This window comes from Trichosurus vulpecula, chromosome 2 (assembly GCF_011100635.1).
Source record: "Trichosurus vulpecula isolate mTriVul1 chromosome 2, mTriVul1.pri, whole genome shotgun sequence".
NCBI classification, from domain to species: Eukaryota; Metazoa; Chordata; class Mammalia; order Diprotodontia; family Phalangeridae; genus Trichosurus; species Trichosurus vulpecula.
The window spans coordinates 148066589-148092874 of NC_050574.1; the positions used below are offsets into that span (position 1 = coordinate 148066589).

Consider the following 26286-nt stretch of genomic DNA (forward strand, 5'->3'; position numbering starts at 1 on the left):
GATGGTTGCTGGGTGAGGTCTTTTGCCCACGGAGCTGGAAGCAGAGCAGAGCAGAGCCCAGCGTGGGCGGCGCAGACCAACCAGACCAGGAGCCAGGCGGAGCGGGCCCTAGTACCCTGAATCAGTGAGCTGTGGCAGTTGCCAGACTTCTCAACCCACAAACACCAAAGACAACAGAGAAGAACTGCAGAACCCACAAAATAGTGGAGGGAAGCAGGGCTCTAGCCCAGGGCAGCCTGGATGGTCTCTGGGTAAGGTCTATCCTGCACGGAGCTGGGAGTGGAGTGGAGCAGAGCAGAGCCCAGCGTGGGCGGCGTGGACCAACCAGACCAGGAGCCGGGCAGAGCATGCCCTAGCACCCTGAATCAGTGAGCTGAGGCAGTTACCAGACTTCTCAACCCACAAACACCAAAGACAACAGAGGAGGTTAGTGGGAAAAGCTGCTGGGGACAGAGGGATAGAGTTCTCGGTTCAGCCACAGCCTGGGAGGCAGCAGAGGTGGGGCAGCTACAGAACTACAACTGCAGTTGCTTCTGGCCCCGGGCCCACCTGGTGGGAGGAATTAAGTGGCAGATCAGAGCAAGAGTGAAGAGCCTGCTGAAGATCTAAGTCCAGTCCAGGTTGGGGGTTCTTGGGGAAGGAGGAGTGCTGCTGTGGCAGAGCTGGCTGTAATAGCTCTGAAATCAACAGTGCATCCCCCCAAGCTTAGAACATAGTACTCTTTATTCTACAAGCAGTCATACCCTGCTGAAAAACTCAAGGGTCAAGTAAGTTGGCTGGGAACATGGCCAGGCAGCGAAAACGCACCCAGATTCAGTCTCAGGCATTAGAATCTTTCTTTGGTGACAAAGAAGACCAAAACATACAGCCAGAAGAAGTCAACAAAGTCTAAGAGCCTACATCAAAAGCCTCCAAGAAAAACATGAACTGGTCTCAGGCCATGGAAGAACTCAAAGAGGAGTTGGAAAAGCAAGTTAGAAAAGTAGAGGAAAAATTGGGAAGAGAAATGAGAAGGATGTGAGAAGACCATGAAAAACAAGTCAATGACTTCCTAAGGGAGAACCAAAAAAATACTTAAAAATATGCTGAAGAAAACACCACCTTAAAAACTAGATTAACTCAAATGGCAAAAGAGCTCCAAAAAGCCAATGAGGAGAAGAAAGCCTTGAAAGGCAGAATTAGCCAAATGGACAAGGAGGTCCAAAAGACCACTGAAGAAAATACTACCTTAAAAATTAGATTGGAGCAAGTGGAAGCTAGTGACTTGATGAGAAATCAAGATATTATCAAACAGAACCAAAGAAATGAAAAAGTGGAAGACAATGCGAAATAACTCACTGGAAAAACCACTGACCTGGAAAATAGATCCAGGAGAGTTAATTTAAAAATTACTGGCCAATCTGAAAGCCATGATCAAAAAAAGAGCCTAGATATCATCTTTCAAGAAGTTATCAAGGAGAACTGCCCTGATATTCTAGAGCCACAGGGCAAAATAGAAATTGAAAGAATCCACTGATCGCCTCCTCAAATAGATCCCAAAAAGAAATCTCCTAGTAATACTGTCGCCAAATTCCAGAGTTCCCAGATCAAGGAGAAAATACTGCAAGCAGCCAGAAAGAAACAATTTGAGTATTGTGGAAACACAATCAGAATAAAACAAGATCTGGCAGCTTCTACATTAAGAGATCGAAGGGCTTAGAATATGATATTCCGGAGGTCAATGGAGCTAGGATTCAAATCTATAATTACCTACCCAGCAAAACTGAGTATCATGCTCCAAGGCAAAATATTGACTTTCAATAAAATAGAGGACTCTCAAGCTTTCTCAGAGAAAAGACCAGAGCTGAATACAAAATTTGACTTTCAAACACAAGAATCAAGAGAAGCATGAAAAGGTAATCAAGAAAAAGAACAAGAAAAAGAAATCGCAAGGGACTTTCTAAAGTTGAACTGTTTTGTTTACATTCCTACACGGAAAGATGATGTGTTTGATTCATGAGACCTCAGTAATACATATATATATATATACATATATATATATATATATACACACACATATATACACACACACACACACACACACATATATACACACATATGTGTGTGTGTATATGTATATGTATATGTGTATGTATGTATATATATATGTGTGTGTATATACATATATAGAGAGAAAGAGAGAGAGAGAGAGGGCACAGGGTGAGTTGAAGATGAAGGGATGATATCTAAAAGAAATAAAATCAAATTAAGGGATGAGAGAGGAATATATTGAGAAAGGGAGGGATAGAATGGGGTAAATTATCTCGCATAAAAGTGGCAAGAAAAAGCAGTTCTGTAGGAAGAGAAGAGAAGGCAGGTGAGGGGGAATGAGTGAATCTTGCTCATCAGATCTGACCTGAGGAGGGAATAGCATACACACTCAATTGGGTATCTTAACCCACAGGAAAGAAGGAGGAAGAAGATAAAAAAGGGGGGATGATAGAAGGGAGGGCAGATGGGGGAGGAGGTAATCAAAAACAAACACTTTCAAAAAGGGACAGGGATAAGGGAGAAAATTGGATAAAGGGGGATAGGTTAGGAAGGAGCAAAATATAGTTAGTCTTTCACAACATGACTATTGTGGAAGGGTTATACATAATGATACGCATGTGGACTGTGTTGAATTGCTTGACTTCTTAGGGGGAGGGTGGGAAGGGAAGAGGGGAGAGAATTTGGAACTCAAAGTTTTAAAAACAGATGTTCAAGAACAAAAAAAAAGTTTTTGTATGCAACTAGAAAATAAGATACACAGGCAATGGGTGTAGAAATTTATCTTGCCATACAAGAAAGGAAGGGAAAAGGGGATGGGAGGGGAGTGGGGTGACGGAAGGGAGGGCTGACTGGGGAACAGGGCAACCAGAATATATGCCATCTTGGAGTGGGGGGGAGGGTAGAAATTGGGAGAAAATTTGTAATTCAAACTCTTGTGAAAATCAATGCTGAAAACTAAATATATTAAATAAATTTAAAAAAAAGAAAAATTACAGCCATATGAAAGAATGCTCAAAATCATTACTAATAAGAGAAATAAAAAATTGAAATAAGCCTGAAAAAAAAATAAAAGTCAGAAATGAAAAGCAAATAGATTATAGTTGGATGAGGGGAATTTAAGAATTCCTGAATGTAAGAGGTGGTAAATTTGTGTGTGATGGCAGGATCAAGTACATGACTGCCTTGTGTGTGGTTGAAGTTGGGGTGAAAAAGCTCATGGGAGGTGAAACAGGGTGAAGAACTGAGTAGCTAGAGTATTTGAGGGAGGATCAATATGTACGTTGAATTCCTCTAGTGTAAGGATAGGAGCTAGGGAGGAAAGAAAAATTGTAAGCTAGATATTGAACTCATTGAGGAAAGAAGGGGAATGTCAAAGAGGTCTACAGACTATAGTTACCAGGATTTTGATTGGGTAGCATATATGAATAGTAAGAACTTCAAAGGAACAGAGGTTACTGAGTGGAAAAGGAAGGGAGACAACCTGGAAGTGGCAATTGGGACCAAGGAGTATTCCAACTCCCTCACTTCTACCAATGAGCCAAGAAGAATGAGTGAAAGTATGACCAGTACCAAAAGGGGAAAACTGCTCTGTGCTGGCACAGATGGAAGTGGCTGTTTGGGGACACATATTGGATGCCTGCCTCAGCCCCCAGCAGCCTATCCTCAAGGGACAATATGCACTACCTACTTCCCAGGCTTGGGGTCCTTCACTTGTGAGGATAAAATGAGATAATATTTGTAGAGCACTTAGCATAGTGCTTGGAACATAGCAGGTCTTTAAGAAAGGCTTGTTTCCTTCCTTCTTTACTAATGAAATCCTTTTCTTCTTTCAAGACTCAGCTCTATCATTATACTTCATTCACCGTCTCTCTTGGCCATCACCCTGCTACCACCAGCAGCACCACCATCCAGCTATCCAGGATCTCTTCCCTCTTTTAATTAATCATAAAATCCTGTTTGAACCTAGTCTATGCATTTATGTTCTATTGGACTGAATTGCTTGTATACAATCTTTATCTCCCTTAGTACCCGTATCCTCTTTAAATACAGAATGAATGCTGATTCTCATAACAGCCCTGAAAGATAGGTGCTATTATTATCCCTATTCTACTAAATTAAAAAAAAACCACTGAGGCTAAATTAGGTTAAGTGACTTGTTTGGGGTTATAAAGCTAGACAATATATAAGCAATGACTCAACTTACATCTTCCAGATTCCAAATCCTTCAGTGTGACAACTAGCAGTCACTTGAATTGAATGGAATTACAGTGCCTGGCACATGATTGGTTAGTAGCTTAATAAATGTTGTTGACTTGACTCGATGACTGGGGCAGGGGTAAAACAAGGCTGTTCCCAAGGATAGCAAAGTGTGCCCTTTGTCCATTTTGAAAGTATGGTTAGTTTTATGACAACCTAGCTTCAGCACCAACCCAAACCTTTACGAGACCTTTGCCTCTGTCCAAATCTTATTCCCTATCCTTCCCCACTACTCCCCAAAGAAAATGACTTTATGAGAAGGTTCATTTGTGCCTGCTCCTAAGAACCACCTTTGAACACCTTGACAGCAGAAAGTGTCCTAACTAAATAATTCATTCTTGTGATGTTTACCGTGCCCAAATATAGCTGTTGAACACATTGGCTCTTTTCTATTCTATGTTTAATGCCATCTAGTGCCTTCCCCCAACTAACTATATTTTGAAACTTCCAACCTTCACAAGAAGCATTTCACCAAAAAAAAATTTTTGATGTGTTTTTCATTAATCTTTATCTCATTAAACGGGCAATGCACAATAAAATTAAAATTTATTCTTAATTTTCAATAGCATTCTTCTTACACAAAGCACTGAAACATTAAAAACTAGGAGAATAAGAAATTAAATTTTGGGGAGCAGAGTGCAGAGAGAATCATTCTGCTACAGAAGACCAGGCCAAAATTATTACAGTTTGATCTGTACTCTCTACAACATTACTTCACTAAAATACACATACATTTAAATAAGCACATTCTAATTTATTTTCTACCATTCCATTCCCTGCAAAGTAAAATACAAACTAAATAATTCACTACAGGAAAAGGTAAGGTTATCCTTACTTTAATTTATATTTTCAAATGTATGTATACTTTGAAAAAACTTTCTAACTCAGTTTATAAGGAAAAACACAACAAAAACAGCACACTTCCTATCGTTAAAATCTAAAAATAGCTGAAGCCACGGTCTATGGATTTCTCTTCACCAAAGTGACACTTCAAAAGAAAAAAAATCATAAATACTTTTGCTAAGATCAATTACATATATGTTAAATTTAACCCATGGAACACCAGCAATTCACAGTGGATTATGGACTGGATTTGGGAGTTACAAACCACCTGGGTTCAAATTATGCCTCAGACACTTAGGTGCCCCTGTGCAAATCGATCCACCTACTTTACAAGGTTATTGTGAATCATAAATGAGGTAATCTAAGGGAAGTACACTGCAAACTTTAGAGTACCTTATAAATGAGATGTTAGTATCAGTATACATGTTTAATGATATAACTATTTCTTAAAATCATTCCCATACTAGAAGAACCTTTCAATATTTCAAACATCTATGATTTAGTCACTGTAGATACACTTCAATGCTTCTACAACTTAGCAGGTGACCTGTGTGAGTTACTGTGCCTGAAAAACTACCTTTCCTGAAGACAATCTAGGGTTCAGAATCCCCAAACTCAACTGGACTGGTCCTCAGATACCAAATACTTAGCTTATTACTGGGCCTGTCCTCAAAGTCTTTCCATTTTGGAAAGATCTGTCAGAGATTATGTGCTCTTGGCATAGTCCATGAGAGCCAAGGACCATTTCCACACTAGGATGAGGCATTGGGGGAGGTCTTTAGAAAATAATAAGGCCATTATTTCAAATGGAAATCAAGGCTGGAAGTAACATAGTACATCTTGTGCAAGAACCCCTAAGGAACAGACTGCATATGTCCAAAATATAAATCTAGGCAAAGCCATCAAGAAAACTTATAAAACTTGTGACTATTTTTATACTTTCATTATATTCTTTTAGCAAACCAAGTGAATTTTCTTACAATTTTAGGTTCATGTTAATGCAAAAACAATCATTTGAAAATAATTTTAATGGGGATTCTTTTATATGTTATGTTGAATATATATGTCATATATCTAAAACAATGCGCTCCAATCAGATAAAAAGTCTTTCAAATAAGAGTTGCCTGGTTTCTTTTTTCTGCACATCAGAGTGGTATGTCAGCTGCTGTTGTTTGCCCATCATCCATAACAATGTGGCATATTATTTTACTCTGTCCTTCACAGCACTATTGCTCAACCAGCGGTCCATGACAAATTTTTACAAGCTTGTAAAATTTTTACCATCAAGAGGTCTTTACTTTTTAAACCTATAAACAAAAAAATAAATCTTCCTTTTCATTATGTTGTGCCTCTCCCACCACCTTCTCTCCTCCCACAACTCTTCTGGTGACCCAAAGCTACTTTGGGCAAATATGGCTTATATCCAGAATTTAGATATTTTGCAGGTTTGTGGCATAGCTTGTGTTGAAGCAGAAGCTTAGGTTTATTCTCCAATAACTTTCTAACATAGCACCCTCTTTGGTCTAGGCCTTAGGAGCTTAAAAGCATTGGCATTAACTGTCTTCATACATCTTTACTTTCCCTTCTGTCTTGTTTTAAGTATAGCACAGAAAGTTAATAATAAAACAAAGCAGCAGGACACGGACAATGTTTCTTTTTTTTTTTTTAATGGCGAAATGTAGAAGAGTTATGCAAGAGTTCAGTGTTTCTGGTTATTAATGAAAAGTCTACGCCCACACTGCTGAAGACTTTGAACAAGCTTTTGCAAAATAATAATAATAATAAAGATTACAATATTCTGTGCAATTATGGACTCTAGAGTTAGGCCTGTGAAGCTAGGATGGATGGGAAGGGCAAAGAAAGGGTTAAGTTGGAAGAAGAGAAGGTAACCTTGCTGGAAATACAAGAACTCTTTGTTGTTGTTCAGCCATTTCAGTTGTGTTCAACTCATTGTGAGTCTACTTGGGATTTTCTTGGCAAAGATATTGGAATAGTTTGCCATTTCCTTCTCCAATCCATTTTACAGATGACTAACAGAAGCAAACAGAGTTAAGTGACTTGCTCATAGTTACACTGCTCTTCGGAGGCCAGATTTGAACTCAGGAAAATGAGTCTTCCTTTCAATTCCTGACTTGAGGCCCAATGCTCTATCCACTGTGCCACCTAGCTGCCCAATAAGAACTCTAGCAGGGCATAAAAAGCTTGGAGAATCACAGACCTTACAGGATAATAGGATCATAACTAAAGCTGTGAGAGGCTTACTGTCTAGTTTTCATTTTATGTATGAGGAAACTAAGGCCCAAAGAGGTTAAATGACTCGCTCAAGATCACAGAACTAATAAGTATCAGAGATGGGATTTGAACCCAAGTCCTCTGCCTCCAAAGCTAGTGTGCATTCTCCATGGCACCAAAACCAATGTCCATAGATAGGTTCATCCCAAGGTAGAGAATATTAGGACAATATAACTTTATTCTGGGCATTTTATTTTAGCTTATTTTTTTAAGGTTGTATTTCAAATCCTTTTTTATAATAGGCAAAGCCAAATCCCAGGCAAAGAGATTTAAGGGGAAAACAGAACAATTAAAAACTATTCATACAGGCTGTCCCAAAAGTCTTAGTGCTGTTTTGAGCTATTAAAGCTCAAAACAGCACTAAGACTTTTGGGATACGTGTGCTTTAAAGTTCACGGAGTGCTTTTCTCACAACAACCCTCTGAGGAAAGCAGGGCAAGCATTACCCCCATCTGACACATGAAGAAAGGAAGGCTGAAAGAGTCTAAGAGGCTAAAGACACTCGTCTGAGGTCACACAATAAATACCTGAACTGAGACTCCAACCCTCACAAGGGATATTGAGTAAAAGAGGCTCTGGATTTGGAATCTAATGTGAGGCCTTAGGCAAATCACAGCCTCTCTGGGCCTTAGCTGCCTTATCTGCAAAATGAGGAGGTAGAACTAGATTGTCTCTGAAGTCTCTTTCAGTTCTCAATCTATGTTCCTGTGCTCTCTCCTAACGGGAATTTTTTTAGTGATTTGTGAGTCTATGAAGTGCATATTTAAATCTGGCAGTCTAGCCTAAAGTTATGACATAAATTCCATGAGGATGATATCAGTTACAAGAGGAAACGTTGCGCTTAAATAGGAATGTATCTACTTTCCCAACATGTGCATCGATTTTAACAAGAATCAATTCTCCATTTTCCATGATGTCAGGGTCCTGGCTAGCTCTGACTAGCATTGGAAAGCCCTTAGGGCAGGGGAGAGGCTCATAGACAAAATGCACCATCTAATATCATCAGGCCTGTGGCAAGGACACAGAAACATATACATACATACATTACCCCTCAGGGACATGGACTCAGTAAGGCCTCTAGGAAGGCAAATCAGTAGAACATATTATCACATGAGAGACATGTTCTAATTATCTGAATTTTATTTACACCTATTCTTTTTTCTAGTTCTGCTAATAAGCATCAAAATTATATTATTTATTTCACCCATATTTTCCTTTATTTCCCCTGTACCCTAAATACAGATTTCAAAAAATATTTTTTATATTATGAACTTGATGAATATCAAGAAACAAGAACATTTCTAGTAACAGAAAAATAGAACCATATAGGAAACTGTAATTCTCTGCTATGTACAGCTTGCATTGTTCATTTGTTTGTATATTTTAGGTTTAACGCAGGCATTCTAAAACTTCTCTGCTTCTCTGTGATTCAGAAAGTTAAATGATTTATTCAAGATCACACAACCTAAGCACCAGAAGTTGGATTTGAAACCAGTTGGCTCCTGAGCCCCCTTCTAAACTTATTCCTGCTCTCCTATGTTTAATTTTTTTTGATTGATTCACGATCACTCTTTTCTTTCTTCCTCTGTTTTTAAAAGTATAATGATATTCCCTAACGTTCCCTCCCACCTCTACCAAAAAAAGGCCTTCCTTATAACAAATAAGTTTAATAGTACAAAACGAATGTATACCTTAGTCACAACTAAAAATGCACATCTCAATCTGTATCTCTTTTTGATGGGGGAAAGGGGTAGTAGCACTCTTCAACACCAGTCTTCTGTAGCTGTGATTGGTCACTGTGTCATCATAGTTCTTAACTTTTTCATAGTTGTTTTGTTTATAATGTTGTAGTCATTGTAAAAGTTATTCTGTTGGTTCTGTTCACTCTCTATCAATTCACATAAATCCTCCCATATTACAGTGTAACTATTCCTTTAGAGGTACAGATTGTTAATACACAGCAAAATGACTAAAAGTGAGTGCCCTACAAAGTTCAGACAGAATAACCACTACAAACTCTAGACCCACTCTATGCCAAGCATCACCTATGAAATTTAATAGATATAAGAGGAATTATTAATTTCCATTAATACACCTCCCAAAGCTTTTGAATTCACAGTCTGTCACTACAGTTCCCTAAAACAGACAAAACAAATTAAATAATTTTCCTCAAAGATCACAGCATTTTAAAAATGGTCCTAACACTTGTGACTCCCTGTTCCTCTCACACTGGCTTCTTTGCAGAGTCTCTCTCTTCATGTCTTCTCTCCTCATAGTGAAATCTAGAAAACTCAAAGAGACTTCTCTTCACTCTGCTACTGTCAAGTCCCACCCCTCCCTGACAAGCCCATGCCAACATTTTATTTCTATCAATGAGAAGAGAAATCCATACAACTGGACCTTCAAGCCAGGGTCACATTCTAAGAGAAATAATGTGAAAGGCTCGGGGGAATGATTAATAGGAATATAAAATACCACTAGATTATTTTAAGACTATCACTTTTTTATTTTTAAATGAGTTTTTAAAAACATCGTACTCTATATTGTATTACATTAAATCTCAATTGAACTGCTACTGAGGCATCACATCATGGCATGAAGGTGCCTGGCTCTTCTATTTTCTACCTGTGTGACCCTTGGCAAAAGTCATTTTAAGCTTTTAGGGTTGCTTTCTTCAACAACAGCACAAAAGAACTGGACTCTTCAATTGGATCTCCAAGGTCCAGCTCTAAATCTATCATTCCATGAACCTGTATTCCTAAAGGTTATCCTAGTAGAGTATATGCCCTGAGAATTACTAGAAAGCTAGAAAGGCAACAGATTGTACATATGTCATTCAAGGACCAGCCTAGGTAAGTTTAAAAGGCCTGATTGCCAGAAGATTTTCCATTTAAAAAAAATCATCTCTAACCACTCATGGAGACTCTCTCCCCTAAAAAACAAAACAAAACAAAACAAAAAAACACATGGAAGACCTGAGATTTTGCTTCAATGGAGGGAATATCCATATGCCCTTCATTGAACCCCATCATCTCAGGGATCCTTGAAATAATGAAAAAATAAAGTAAAATTAAAAATATAATTCTTCTTTTGAGAACTTTGTTTATATCCTTTGACTACTTATCTACTGGAGAAGGGCATACACACACACACACACACACACACACACACACACACACACACACACACACGTCTCTATATCTTGAAAACCAAACCCTTATCCAAGAAGTTAAATACAATTTTCCCCAGTTGACTACTTGCTTTTTTTAATGCTAGATACATTAATTTTGTTTGTGCAAAAGGTTTTCAATTTCGTGTAATCCAAATAAGCTCCCTTTTGTATTCATATATATAAAACATATTTATAGTAGTACTTTTTGTGGTAGCAAAGGACTGGAAACAAAGTAGGTGCCTGTTGCCTAAGAAACAACTAAACACATTTTGGTACATGAATGCAGTAGAAGATTACTGTCCTGTGAGAAACAATAAAAACAGATGTAAAGTGAAATAAGCAGAGCCAAGCAAACTCTGTGCGCGCGCGCGCGCGCGCGTGTGTGTGTGTGTGTGTGTGTGTGTGTGTGTGTGTGTGTGTGTAAATAATAGCAACAATGTAAATGGAAAGAAAGAAATCCCTCCCCAAAACCCCTGTAAATTACTTGTTGCAAAATAGATTCGAGACCCCGCAGCTTGCAAAGGCAAAGCCAGAAATCTTTTTGGAAAGAATGAATGCTGTCCCAAATTCATACTTCATTGGCATGGATGTGACTGTAGGTAAGACAATTTTGAAGGACAAACCAAGAATCAGATAGAATTAACAGAGAAGACATCTCCCAAATCCTTTGCCAAGGTGGGTAGTCCACTGGCGTAGAACACAGCATATGAAGCCAGTTTTTTTCAGTGCATTGATTGGTTTTGCTGTTTTTTTTTTTCTCTTCATCCATTTTTTTAATTAAAAAAATTCTTTGTTTACAACAGATGGCTCTGGGGAAGGGAAATACACGGGGTGGAGGGAAGAATTTAGGAAATAAAAAATAAAAAGTATTTTAAAAACAAATGAGTTATTGTTATATAGTACTTTTTTATTAGTATTGAAGTAAGCCCATCACGCACTTATATAACTCACTAAAACAGAGAATGTATATGACTTGAAGTTTACTCTTTTAGACACTGTGAAGTGAAAGAGATTCAGGAAACCAGGTTGCCTGCCTTCAAGGAGCCTATGATCTTCTTAGACAATGTAACAAGGTTGCCATATCTATCTCATAACCTCTAAGATACCAAGATTGGAATTCTATGATATCAAAAATTTAGCTTCAACAAGTTTTGGGGTTCTAAAAATCAACTTGATAAGTGTAAGATGGGGAAGACCTGCCTACATAGAAGTTTCTCTGAAGAAAAAATAAGGCTCTGCAGCTTAGTAGACACGAGTTAAATGAGTCATCAGTGCTACAGAGCAGCCAAAAAGATTGATGCAATTTTAGGCTACATTAAGAGAGGCATACACTATGAGGCGATAGTCCAGTTATACCCTCCTCTAATTAGACAACATATGGAATACTGTGTCCATTTGGAGTCATGAGCTGAAGAAGAGAGTTAAGAAGTAAGTTTGACCAGGATGGTAAAGGGCCTTGGGACCACGTCATAAGAGAATTGGTAGATAAAATTTTAAGGGGGGGAATAATTAGGTAAAATTTGAGAAAAAAAAATTCCTAAAATGAGAATTTGCCAAAAAGTTGGGGGGTACGGTGTGGAGGTGTACCAGGAAGTACATGATGTCCAAGGATCCCATCCCTTAACAGATATATTTAAGCAATGGTTGGATGACTACTTATTGAGGCATACTATAAAAGAGATTCTGGTTTTGGTATCAGTTGGATTGGATGGACTCTCAATTCCCTTTCACCTCTGACATTCTGTAATTCTGTGAATGTTAAAATTATTATTCTGTCCAATCCCAAAAGTACTTGGGGGGGGGCGGGGTTAGGAGGGGAGGAATCCTACCAAAGTCCAACTAGTCGAGAAACATGCAACAAACCTGTTTAAAAATCCTACTCTTCCTGTTCAGTCTAGACTGCAACTGATTCTCTCCTTCCTTCCTTTCTCACCATCCCTCCCCCCAAACTTTCTTAAAAGAATTTTCAGCTTTGAATGATTCAGGTGGCATAAAGCAGTCACTGCATAAGAATGTTGGTATGTTAGCACATACCTAACATTTTTTCCCAACAGAAGTTAAATGTACAACCAAAAGATATCAAAAATTCAAATGTTCATTGAGTACTTATTTATACTTTAACTGAGACAATGAAAATAACTGAATGATTTCTAAATGTACTGCATTCTGTAGATCATAGTATCTAGCTTAAATCTCAATATTATTTAGTGACTCAGTAATTACATTGTGAAAAATTATTACAAAAGTTTAAATCACTAAAGGAAAAAAATGTTGCTATTGGAAAGGAATGTAATTCACCAACTACTGCAAATTCTCTTCAATATTACAGATTCTTAGTTTAAATCAAACTTAATCATTTCCAGGTTCAAGGTTCATTTAGCACTGGCTAGATGTGGCATTGAGTTAAAAGAAAATAAGGCTTAAAAACATTTACAAAAAAAGGTTTGTTAGACTTGCTTAAGGATTAAATTGCTCTCCCAAACCAGTAATTTGATAAATTGAGTGTCAATGAATCAGTAACATATGGATTAAATTTCCCCTGAAATACACACCAGTTTTAAAATGATGGAAAAATGCTTAGTGAAACATGTTTGGTATTCTCTAAATCCCTAGGTATTTGAAGGTTAGTTTGAGATAATTCACTGGCCCATAATGATTCTGTGCTCTTCCCTATTTTTTTTAAAAGAATCGCTGGAAATAGGTTATTATTGTTCATAAAAGTCCTAAAGTTATCAGATGTGTATCGAATTATTTCATTTGTTCTATAATACTTGAAAATAATTTCTCCAAGTGGGTGCCTGTGTTAAAGGCATATTTCTTCCTACCTCTCACCTTCTCCTAGTAGCTAAAGTACTTAATAACTTAACATAGTGCCATATCCTAAGGGAACCAGGAATGGAAAAAGTTAGCTGGTATCTCAGATAACGTCTGCAGGATCAGAGAAAACTGGAGCCACATTTCAGAAATAGAATGTAATAAGCAGTGTGTCCTACTTCATGACAATATATTCTGTTCACCATTTTCTTTTGGGGGTGGGGGTGAGAGAGACAGTAGAGGTGAAGGGTTAGGGGGTTAGGGTGACCAGATTCAGTATAAATTGTAGGTACAAGGAAGATTTTAAGCATGGTTAGAAAGTTAAGCTCATTCTCCAAAGGGAGATCAAACTGAGAAGAATAAGCAGGGGTAATTTCGCATTAACCAAGACCAGGGACAAACCTGAGAAGATAAAGTCCAAAAAGCCTCCAGAACTGAACACAAAGCAAGCTGGGTTAAAAGACCCAAGACATTGAGTAGGCAGAGAAAATAGAAGAATTGTGGCTCTGTGGTGCCCCAGCAACCTGTTGGAAGTTCTGAGCAGCTAGTGAAGTACCACCTCTACTGAGTGGCTCAATTTGACCATGGCATGATATCTGCCTAGGAGCTGACAAGTTACCTAGACTGAATTGCTATATATGATCATTTAAAGGGGTTATATTACCCGGCCCACTCCAAGTGATTTATAGATTTTTAATACTCAATAAATGAATGTGAAGATTCAATATGATAAGACAGCAAATTCAGCTTTTTAGAGAAATACCCAAACTCTTAGCCTCTCTTACTTGAATCTAGCCATAAATATGGTTTAGGTACTAAAATGTTTTAGAGAAAATCAGATGCATTTTCATGTAATCCTAATCAACCTTCAAGACCGAAGTATTACTTGGAAATGTTCTACAACTATGGTTGTATTTTTGTTTGGTTTGGTTTTGCAGCTGCTTATGCCTTAGATCAGGGCTGTCCAACCTTAGGTTATCTTGGGGCTGCATCAAAATAAAATAATTATTCAAGGGCGTCCAGAATAAAAAAATACAATACACCAATAGAAAGTGGGGGAACGCACACCATCAATATGACAGGAAAAGGTGTGAAAGCAAACACAAAACAACAAAGCGACAACACAAAAGTATAAAGGTAGATGCATACTAACTAGTCTGCATCTTACATTCGGAACAGAAAACATCTCACAGATCGATTGAAAATTCTGTGCAATATGTTCCGTCCCTAATGCTGCTTAAAAACACCGAAGAAAATTAATATCAACAAGATTATTTATTAGTGATTGAATTAAAAAAATATTATTTTATTTTTTCACTCATGAAAATTAAAACCCACAAGCTGGCCGCATAAAATCTCACTGCAGGCCGCATGTGGCCCATGGGCCGTATTTTGGACAGCACTGCCTTAGATGTTCCACATTCACTATTTTGTGTCAATAAAACATAAGTTCCTTGAGGCCTAGCAGTTTCCTCTTTATTTTTTTTCTTCCTGTCCCCAGAGACTAGCATAGCTCCTGGCACACTTGATTTCTCCAGACATATAACATAGGACATTAGGGAGAATTAGCTTCTAAAGCATCACATTCAACCTAAAAACCGTATTTCCTCTACATTTATAAATCACAATATGAGAGAGATGGTATAATTCTACTGTGATTTTTTTTAAATGACAAAAAGGGCTTAAACAATTTAGGCTATGTCCCCAAAGGTAAAAAGTATGATGAGGCAAGTACACATGTTATATATGTTCCATATGTGATTCATAATTTCAGGTACTACTTGCTAATGCCAAGATGGGTTCATGCCTAGAGTACCTTTCTGATATTTCAAACTGCCATTAAAACAAAACAAAACAAACCTCTGTTAAGTGAAGCTAAATAAAACAATTTACTAAGAAATTATCTGTAAGGATTTAAGCCTGATTTATTCTTCTAAAATTAGGTGAATGCAAAAGAACAGACAAATTTCATTTATCCACAGACACCAAAGAATGGGGAGATCTGTTTAATCAAATATTATAGCTAATAAATTCTCGCAATATAGGCCATAAATAAACTTTAGGTTTTCAAAGAAAACAGATGAAATCTCATGTTTCTGGTCAGGGTTGGAAGAATTGACATTCAAATTTCCTTTCAGCTCTGGGATATTAATTAAAGTCACATTTATTAAGAATATATCTGTTATAGGTCCAAGGCACTATGATAGATACCTGGCATACAAAAATGAAAAAGAAAGCAGTCTGTCCTCACGAAACTTGTGAACTAGAGGGACAATTAAAAATAATAATACAAGTTGAATTACTGAGTGCATAAGACAGAGCAAATAGAGACATTTGTGATTCACAGAAGGTATGTCTTTGAAGGAATCATAAATGAAGACGTCCAATCTATGCAGGGAGAAAATAGCACCCACCACTGCACTGAGACAGAGAGAAAATATTCGACAATCATTTAATGAGTACCTACTATGTTCTAGTAACTCAAGGGGCTTATATTCCATCAGATTCTATTACAGCACCGTAGCCACCCTCCTGCATGTGCCCCTACTGGGGCAGCAGCTGCCTCTGCTCTACACACATCCACCCCACTCCATCCTCCTCCCCCTCTGACCTAGGTCTCCAGTTCCAGCTCCTACCCTGGGGCCATGCTCTCCAGGTTGCTGAGAGTTAATTATAACTAGACAACCTCACCTGACCACTGCTTCACTCTGGCCATGTGCCTCCCATATCACACTAAGTAGCCAGGCCATTCTAACTTCCTGTTCTGAGAACAGTAATTAAATCCACAAGTATCATTCCTGGAAAACGTGTCAATCAATGGCCCTATGACTCCAGTGACAATTCTCATGATTTCCCAAACCACTCCTACAGGTGTAGGAAGGTAACAACAGCCATTGGTGTTTAATGAATGGGGTGAGGGAGAAGGGACTGACATCAAAAACTTAAACTTAAGGAAGGCCACTTTGATAGCTGAATACAAGGATGGACCACAGTGGGGGAAGAACTGAGCCAGGAAAAAACCAGAAACTTATGGCAATAGCTTAGGTGTGAGGTGATCAGAGCCTGTAGCAAGATGGCACCTGTGTGAACAGAGAGAAGGGAACACATATAAGAGAAGTTGTGAAGTGAGAAAAAGTTAGACCTGCAAACAGATTACCTGTTTGGGGTGAGTGTGGGTAAGGTATTGCAGATGACACTGAGGTTACAAGCCTAGGTAATGATATGGTGGTGTACTTGAAAGTAACAGGGAAATTTGCAAGCGAGAAGGGAGTTTATCAGTTGCTCCTGGTTAGGTCAAGCTAATATAATAAAAATGACAATTTTACCTAAATTAATTTACTTATTCAGCACCATACCAATCAAACTACCAAAAATTTATTTTATAGAATTGGATAAAATAATAACAAAATTCATCTGGAAGAACAAAAGGTCCAGAATATCATGGGAATTAATAAAAAGAAACGCTAGGGAAGGTTGCCTTGCCATACCAGATATTAAACTGTATTATAAAGCAGCAGTCATCAAAACTACTTGGTACTTGCTGAGAAAAAGAATGAATCATTGAAATAGGTTAGGTATATAAGACACAGTAATCAATGACTATAGCAATCTACTCTTTGATAAACCCAAAGAATCCAGCTTCTGGGCTAAGAATTCACTATTTCACAAAAACCGCTGGGAAAATTGGAAAATGGTATGGCAGAAACTGGTAACACACCAATATCTTGCACTGTTTACCAAAATAAAGTCAAAATGGGTTCATGATCTAGGAATAAAGGCTGATATTATAACAATTTGGGAGAGCAAGAAACAGTTTACCTGTCAGATTTATGGAGAAGGTAAGAATTCATGACTCAATAAGAGAGAGCATTACAAAATGCAAAATGGCTAATTTTGATTATGTTAAATTGAAAAGTTTCTGTACAAACAGAACCAATGCAACAAAGATTAGGAGGGAAGCAGAAAACTGGGAAAGCATCTTCACAACCAGTGTCTCTGATAAAGGCCTCATATCTAAAACATACAGGGAACTGAGCCAAATATATAGGAATACAAGTCATTCCCCAATTGAGAAATAGTCAAAGGATATGAACAGGCAGTTTTCAGAGCAAGATATTAAAGATATCTATAGTCTATGAAAAAGTGCTCGAAATCACTACTGATTAGAGAAATGCAAATCAAAACAACTGTTAGGTACCACATCTCTCCTGTCAGATTGGCTAACATGACAAAACAGGAAAATGATAAATGCTGGAGAGGATGTGGGAAAACTGGAACACTGTTACATTGTTGGTGGAGTTACAAATTGATCTAGCCATTCTGGAGAGCAATTTGGAACTATGTCCAAAGGGCTATAAAAATGTGCATACCCTTTGACCCAGCAATACCACTTCTAGGGCTGTATCCCAAAGAGATCACACAAGTGGGAAATGGACCAGTATGTACAAAAATATTTATAGCAGCTCTTTTTGTGGTGGCAAAGAATTGGAAATTGAAGGGATACCCATCAATTGGGGAATGGCTAAACAAATTGTGGTATATGGATGTAATGGAATACTATCATGCTATAAGAAATGAAGAGCAGATGGACTTCATTACAACCTGAAAAGACTTATATGAACTGAAGCTGAGTGAGGGGAGCAGAACCAGGCAATAATTATACACGATTAGACACACAGTATCTGTAAGGACTAACTTTGATAGACTTTGCTCCTCTCATCAATGCAAGGTTCAAAGACCACTCCAAAAGACTCATGATCGAAAAAGCTATGCACATCCAGAGAAAGAATTATGGAGTCTGAATGCAGATTGTGGCGAACTATTTGCTCTCTTTTTTTTTCCTTCTTTTTTGGTTTTGTTTCTTCTTTCTCATGATTCATTCCATTGGTTATAATTCTTCTTTACAACTGGACTATTATGTAAATAAGTTCAATTTGAAAGTATATGTAGAACATACATTGGATTACATGCTGTCTTGGGGGGGAGGGAGGGAGGGAGAGAAAATTTGGAACCCAAAAACTTGTGGAACTGAGTGTTGTAAAATTAAAATTAAATTTATTTTAAAGAGAAAGAGAGAGAGAGAGAGAGAGAGAGAGAGAAGGGAGTTTAGATTTGAAAGATGAGTTCTGTTCTGTTTTGAACTAGTTCTGTCCTGTGGTAGTGCCTGTATGAATGAAGAGAAAGGATATGAGATGTTATGAAGCTAGAAATGACCATGGTCTATCTGTTCACAACAACTTAGTAAATCAAAATATCCTAGGCTTGAAATAAAAAATTCTCCTCTCTTCTTTTGGCCTAAGAGTCATTCGATTTTTTTTTTGCCTTTGCCCAAGTGCACTTTGAATTATGTGCACTGTCTCCATGGAAACTTCACTGGTCATTTTTCTTGGATTCATCTGGAGAAGATATTGAGGAACATAACTACTGATCTGATTTCCTTCCCAAAAGTTCCATTATTCTTTTAAATTAACTAAGTAAAGACATTCCATTTACTAATAAAATGTTCAAAGAAGAAGACAGTACAACTTAGGCTCTTTAACAAACATATGTTTACTTTTTTTTTTTATAAAATTTAACAGTACAAAACCACACAAAATCAATCTACACGAAACAACAGCAAGTAAGCACCTTATTGGTTCAAATGATGGTTCAAATCAAAGTACATTTTCTTGTGTCCTTCTCAGTCAAATAAAAGCACTAGCCTTCAGGTTCATGCCATTAATAATACCAATCCTCTACCTCTATTCTACCTTCAGATTTTCCTTCACATTCTATTTGGCAATCAGGGTTTCAAAAGATTTCATTTTCACAAAAGAGAGTAAATGAGTCATCTTTTAAGAAAGTAATAGAGGAATAGGCCCCAAAGACGATAATATTTAATGTGACTCTAGATGCCAGCAAAAAATATAATCACAATTGTGAACATGGCTCTGATGACGTGTCTGTCATCTGAAGAGGAACCTAAATCCAAAGAGGCTCACCATCAGAAGGTAGGCTACCATGTCACAGATTGTTCAACCATAAAAATAAGTGATCTGTGAAACCATGGAGTAATTACAATCTGCACCAGTAGAATGGGCAGCCACACCAATGAAATTGGCATTTTTCAAAGTAAAAGAATCAGAGGTAGAGTAATTGATCTCTAAGATCCCTTTCTATTTTTATAGTTCACTTCTAACTAATAATAAATGTTACTTCCCTCTGTGCAGAAACTAAAAACCAATAAACCACAAGGAGTTTACCAACAAAAACACCTGGCTGTGCCAAAAAAATCATAACAGCATTATTTATAAACAGCAGAATGTTGGAAACAACAATCGGGGAACAGCTAAAAAAATTCTGATATGTGAATGACCTGAAAGACCACTAATGGTGTAAGGTACAATGACTAAGAAAGACTGAAAGAACATGCTAAGACCTGTACAAAGTAATACAAAACAAGCAAAGCAGAACCAAAAGAACAATGGTTACAAGTCCTACAGTTACATAAATGAAGACAATTTTAAACAGCGAAAAGGTTAAGATTTAAAAAACATTGCGTAACAATGACACTGACATAAAATATTCACCCTTTCATCCTTTTAAAAAATGGAAACTACTGAAATGTGTCTGCATGTGTTAGCAACCACAATTACTCTTTGATGCTATGTTATTTCAGTCGGTCAGTCAACCAGAATTTATTAAGTGCCCATTTCTGGAATTCATACACTGTGGGAGCTTCAAATGGGGATATGCTGGGGTTCTGTAAAATGTGCCAAACCACATATATCACTGACCAAATAAATTAAAAAAAAATACAGACTGCATGCCATCATTTCTGAGATTGTGCAAATGGCTACATTTCAAAATGGCAGAAAATAATACATACCAGTCTTCTCCTCTCTTCTTCCACTGCAATAAGTAATCGAGCAAACTCTTTTAATGACTGAGCTAAAAGGAAACAAAAGGATTCGTTAGTCTTCTTGTATTAGAAAAAATACACAAAAGCCTTATTTCAAAGAGCATTATCATCTAAAGTCTGAATGTTATGGAAGCAGAATACGTATGTTGCACATAGACATTTTCTGAGTCCTTATATAGAGTTTCTAATATTAGCCTCTTTCATTGAGAATAAAACGTAAAAAAATCAAAGAAATGGAAAGTTACTAAATGTTGACTGAAGATAGCACTTGCTATAAGATAAAGTAATTCTCTCACCACTGGCAATCTAACCCCAACTCCTAAAAATGGTTAACAAAATTCTAACTCCAGCCCTAACCTCTCTCCTGGTTTTTAGTATCACATTTGGAACAGTGTACCAGTTATTCCACTTGCATCTCAAAAACTAAACTCAGCCACCAAGTCCCATGAACTCTATTACCACAATCTCTTTAATCTGTCACCTCTTCCTTGTTCTACTAGCAATATCCATGTTAAACTACTTGTTACTCATGCTGCCTAGAATAAAATGGCCTTCGGGCCCAATGTTCTACCACTGCATGACCTAGCTAGCTGCCTTACCTTTTTTTGGTAATCTTGAGCTTAAATTTCATTAGTTTGATACTTTGAATCATGCTTTCATTGATACAGATTTTTTCTTCTCTGGTACAGATCACAATCTCTCCCATCTTCTTGTCCTATGAGCTTCTTTTTTAAAAAAATTAATTCATTTTTTTCTCTATTTCCCTCCTCCCCACCCCTTCCCTCAAAAATAGAAAAACAAAATCCTTGTGAGAAGTATGCATGGTCATGCAAAGCAAATTCCTGCATTGGATATATAAAAAAGAAAATGATTCATCCTATCACTTTTCAAGAGGTAGGCAGCATGTTTCATCATTAGAATTTTGGAGACAAGTTGGTTACCATGTTTATCAGAGCTTTTAAGTCTTCCCTGGCTGTTTCTCTTAACAGTTATTGTAAAAATTGTTCACCTGGTTTAATTTGCATCAGGTCATAGAAATCATCTTTAAAGTCATCCTTTTTATAATTTCTCATAGCATACTAGTATTATATTCACATATTTACTCAGCCATTCTCTCAATTAATGAACACCCCCTTAACTTCCAGTTTTTGCAACAACAAAAAGAGCTGCAATAACTATTGTTTTGCACATATGGATCCTTTTCTTCTTCCTTGGATCTTTTTGGGGGTACTGGTCTAATAATTATAACTATGCAGTTCTTAATTGTGTTCCTATAACATCTCCATAAAGTACTAAAAGAAGATGCTAGAGAAAGCTTCCTTTTTTCCTTAAATGTCTTGGTAATATTTATTGTCACTTATTCTTGCTACATACATATGCCTCCTTTTCCAGGAATACTTATGCTCATAATGTTGTTTATGGCACAGAACTCATGCAACTGTGATCATTAATGGCTTATAAATAATGCCTTTAATCTCCAAACTGCCTACTCGTTTATCTTATTCCAGTAAATGGTTGGCATTGATTTCTCCTCATCTTCCCTGCCTTCAAAGGGAGGCTCAAAATGGATATCTAATAGTGTTCCCTAAAATGTTCCAATGTTTTATTAAGATGATTAAATCTGATGTTTTAATGCCTGAATATGCCCTGGTTTAGACTGAGCACTTTTCCTGGTTTTTAGGGTTCCATTTCTTGCCATTAGGTAAGTTATTCAAATACTCCTGGCACCTGAAAGAATTAAAGCCTTCTCCACAGATATTACCTTATACTGCTTATAGTTGGAGAGAGCAAAGAAAGGAAAAGAGATATCTGGTGCATTACTGATGCAGCCATTTGGGAAAAAAAATCCATTCATCACTAACAAGTTAAGTTTTCTATCCTGTCACAAAGACACCATAGAAATGAAATAAATACGATTCAAGATTAATAAAATGTAAAATTGTTTTACTTGATTGTTGCATTTACTAATGTACTATTCTAATTCTATGTCATGTTCCCCCCTCCCACCATCATTGGGCTATCTACCTAAAAAGAACCTGAGTAGAGAACTACTATTTACTGCCAAATTACCAGGGGTGATTGGGCACCTTAATTATTCTATAATATAAAGCAAATTAGAAGCCAGGGAACTGATCAGTTAGGTGGGAGAAAAACTCTAGGTTTGTTGTTGTTTTTAAAGAAAAGGGAGGGAAAGGAAGGCTAGAACTATGATCACAAGTGATTTTATGTTATTTGAATGGTAATTAAAACATTATACAATAACTTCATACATTAATGATTATAATATAAAAAATGAATTTCTTTTCATTATGATTTCTGTAACTGATGAAAGAACAGGAATAAAAATGTATATTATAATTGTTTCCTCTCTTTTTATTTATCTCCTTGATACTACCAATCATGAATCAAATAGCAGATTTACAGGGAAATGATATTTTTATCAAAGCAGGAAAAAAAGTTAAGGCTATATGGAGAATGTTGTAGACTCCAGTTTGGAACACAGTTCTCATATAGAAAATGTCTGTTTCCTAAATCACTGATGTCAGAACCAGGATATAAACATACCTCCAATATTGATGGGTTTAGTTTCTTGCCAAAAATGGAATCTCAGTAGTTGGACTCTTTTCTAGACAAACAATTGCCCCCAAAGTTTCTAAATGTTACTTTTCTTGATTTGTAGGTTGTACCTAGACTATTAATGTGTTTATCAGATTGCCCTAGGTCTTTTTAACTAATCCTTTGATTTCTGTTATGGTAATTGTGACTGGAATCCAAAATGATGTAATCTAGGGGATAACATTTCAAGCCAGTTTAGTCAGTACAGTTTAGTTGATTCCAGGAGAGAAAAGAATAATTGTGGATAGATATTTCATATGGCTGATATAAAAAAACCTTTTATGATGTCAGTTCACTTGTGCTAAATTTGGTTTTCTGCTTTACTACTATGATTTTCACCAATAATATTCATTGAAGGACTGAACAACAGATTAAATGTCTACTTAACAGTATTTACTCTCTATGAGGCATTTTATTAGGGAAGGAATGTAAAGATGATTCAAACAATTTTCCCTGCCCTCAAGGAGCTTCCAGTCTAATAAGAGCAACTTAAACATACAAGTACACCGGAGGTTAGGATGCTGTTGATTACAGCAGCTCACATTAATATAACATCTTTCCAAATAATTATGTGTAGAATAAATATTCTAGGTAGGATTAATACCTTAGAGATCTGACATTCTCAAATACTATGATTTTGTATTTTATCTTTATCAGAAAATGAGAGACCTCAAATTCTCTGACTGCAAATCCACCACTGGATTAAGACCTGGAAGAGATTTCAGAGTCCAACTCCCTCATTTTTACAAATGAGTAAATCCAAATAGTTAAAGACATGAACAGCCTAGGGCAAAGTCACACAGTTAGAAAGTAGCAAATTAATACTCAGATACTAAACTCGATGCTCTCTCCACCACACCAAATTTGATGCTTCTTTTATTCAAATACACAAATATTTATTGGGGCTATATAAATTTTTTTTAACTGTAGGGTAACCATTTCAAGGCTCCTCATCCCATTTCTAAAAGTTGCTACTCCCTAAAGTCAAGCCATTGGTTCTCTCTTTTCATACTCCCTCATTTAATGACCTTAGAGACTCGCATGATTACAATTATCTCCCCTGGACAGGAGATTATCAAAGCACCTCTACGAATCTAAATCTCCCTCAGTCTTCAGTGAATTGAGGTGTAACTAGCACCTCTGATTCAACAGTTCTACACAACCTTGGTCTATCCCCACACACTCCTCTACCTCCTTCTCATGTTTTTTAAAGAATTACCAACATAGAATTAGATTGGGATGGAGGAGAGAGGATATAGTAAAAAACGCACAGATTTTTAACAGTTGGCCTACTCATATGGATGAAAAGTGCCTTCTTCCATCTGAAGACAACCACCACCAGTAAGGAATCTACTATTTGAGGGTTTGGGGAATCCAGAGCCAAGCTGGGTGGCTCCTTGCAAACAGTTGGCACAATAGGTAGAGCCCTGGGCCTACAGTCAGGAGGACCTGAATTCAAATCCAGCCTCAGACACTTCCTAGCTGTGTATTCCTGGGCAAGTCATTTTAACCTCTCTGCCTCAGTTTCCTCATTTGTAAAATGGGGATAATGATAGCATCTACCTTTCAGGGTTGTTCATGAGGTTCAAATGAGATAAGAATTGTAATTTGTTGCAATTAGCAACGTGTCCAGCACAAAGTAAGCACCATATAAATCGGAGCTGTCCAAAATGGGACCTGCAGTGAGATTTATGTGGCCCACCTACATGGATATAAATTTACATAAATGCTTTAGTAAAAAGAAAGCTACCACAAAGCTCTCACTGAAATGGTAAATCAAAATATATTGTCTATTGTTTCAATAAAAACCCAAGGTTTGACAGCCCTGATATAAGTGTTAGCTATTATTATTATTATTAAGTCAGTACAACTTAAATTTAAATTTGGCCTCAAACATTTACTAGCTGTGTGTGACCCTGGGCAATGACATAACTGTTATTTGCCTCAATTTCCTCAACTGTACAACGAAGATCAAAAGAGATATTTGTAAAGCACTTAGCACAGTGCCTGGGACATGATGAGAGCTTAATAAATGCTTGTTCTCTTCCTACCTTCATTCCTCCCCCCTGGAACTACCTATTTCTAGAAAGACTAAAAGCTTCACTTATCTTTGACTCCTCCCCTTCCTTGCAGTCTCTAAAGGATTCCTAAGTCCCTTCCATTCTTCTTCCATAATTCTCTTTCATCAGAACCTTCCTTTCCATTCAAGGCCTTATTTTATACTTTTAATAAGTCTTGCTGGGACACTAGCCTCCTTTCTGGTTTCTCTGTCTCCAGTCTCTTTCCTTTCCAATCTGTCCAGCACACAGCTGCCCAAATAATGTCTAAGAGCACAGCTATAGACAAACAACTTCCCAGCTCAAAATCGTCCCTTGATTTCCCATTAACTAGTGAAAAGTTCCTATTCCTCAACTTAGCATTCCAGGCTCTCCATGATCTTTTCTTTCTGGTCTTATTATCCTACTTCATGTACTTGTTTTTCAAGCCAAATATCATTGTGGAGAACAGAAATGGGAACAAAAGAAGGGGTGAGGGGGACAGGAATGAGGAATCAGGTGGTAGAGAGTACAGAATGAAGGTTTGGATGATGATTTCCAAGAATTCAGAGTTGCTGGGATGTGAAGGATATGACCAGGTGCGAGAACACTCATCAATAAAGGGAGGATGCCACTCCCTACCTTAAAAGGGCAGGCAAAGCAAGGGATGAGAGAGGCATGAAGTTGACGGGGCAGCAGAAGGTGATAGAAAGAAGCCTTGTGCTAGGAGACCAAGAGATAGGCCAGCAACTCATCCATGTCATATAATTACATCCAGAACGATTACATTGCTCCCTATACCTACCTCTCACAGACACAGGAACTTCACATGGGGAAAGTGAACATAGATGCAGAACAACACATTGAAAGGCCCTGACATTGGAAGATATATTTCCTTGGTCTAAGGTGGAACAGAGCAGGTAGACCACCCTAGCACTCAGAGACAGAACCAGAACAGTTCTTTCAAGAACAGGAAAGTTTCTCTTAGGTAAAGGAAAATGAACAAAAGACTGAGTGAAGGACTCAAGAATTTTCAGCCAATCCCAAACTCAGGAGGACCTAGGAATGAGAACACACCCTTAGGGCCCTATCTCAAGAGGAAATACTTCTGGGAAGAACAATTAGAAGCCAATCAATTATACACTAAGCCCCCAGAGGCCCAACTTCCTAGTGAGAGTGATGAGAACAAACAGTTCAGATGCTGCCCAGTACCCAAGGGAAACCGAGAATCCCTCACTGGCCAGTCCTATAGGAGGTTAATATCACTAAGTGAACAGGGAGGGCTGGTTCCAGAGGGTCACGGCAAGAAAGTGTAGATGAATCTT

General features: G+C 37.4%; 1 protein-coding gene across 1 annotated transcript in view; it reads right to left on the reverse strand.

Annotated features, from left to right (window-relative positions):
* Nucleotides 1-26286, reverse strand: part of ARHGAP42 (Rho GTPase activating protein 42) — a 428597-nt gene that overhangs the window by 285802 nt on the left and 116509 nt on the right. The window contains exon 3 of the mRNA XM_036743492.1: nucleotides 20277-20338. Within this exon, the coding sequence (XP_036599387.1) occupies nucleotides 20277-20338 (62 nt within the window). The remainder of the gene's footprint in view (nucleotides 1-20276; nucleotides 20339-26286) is intronic.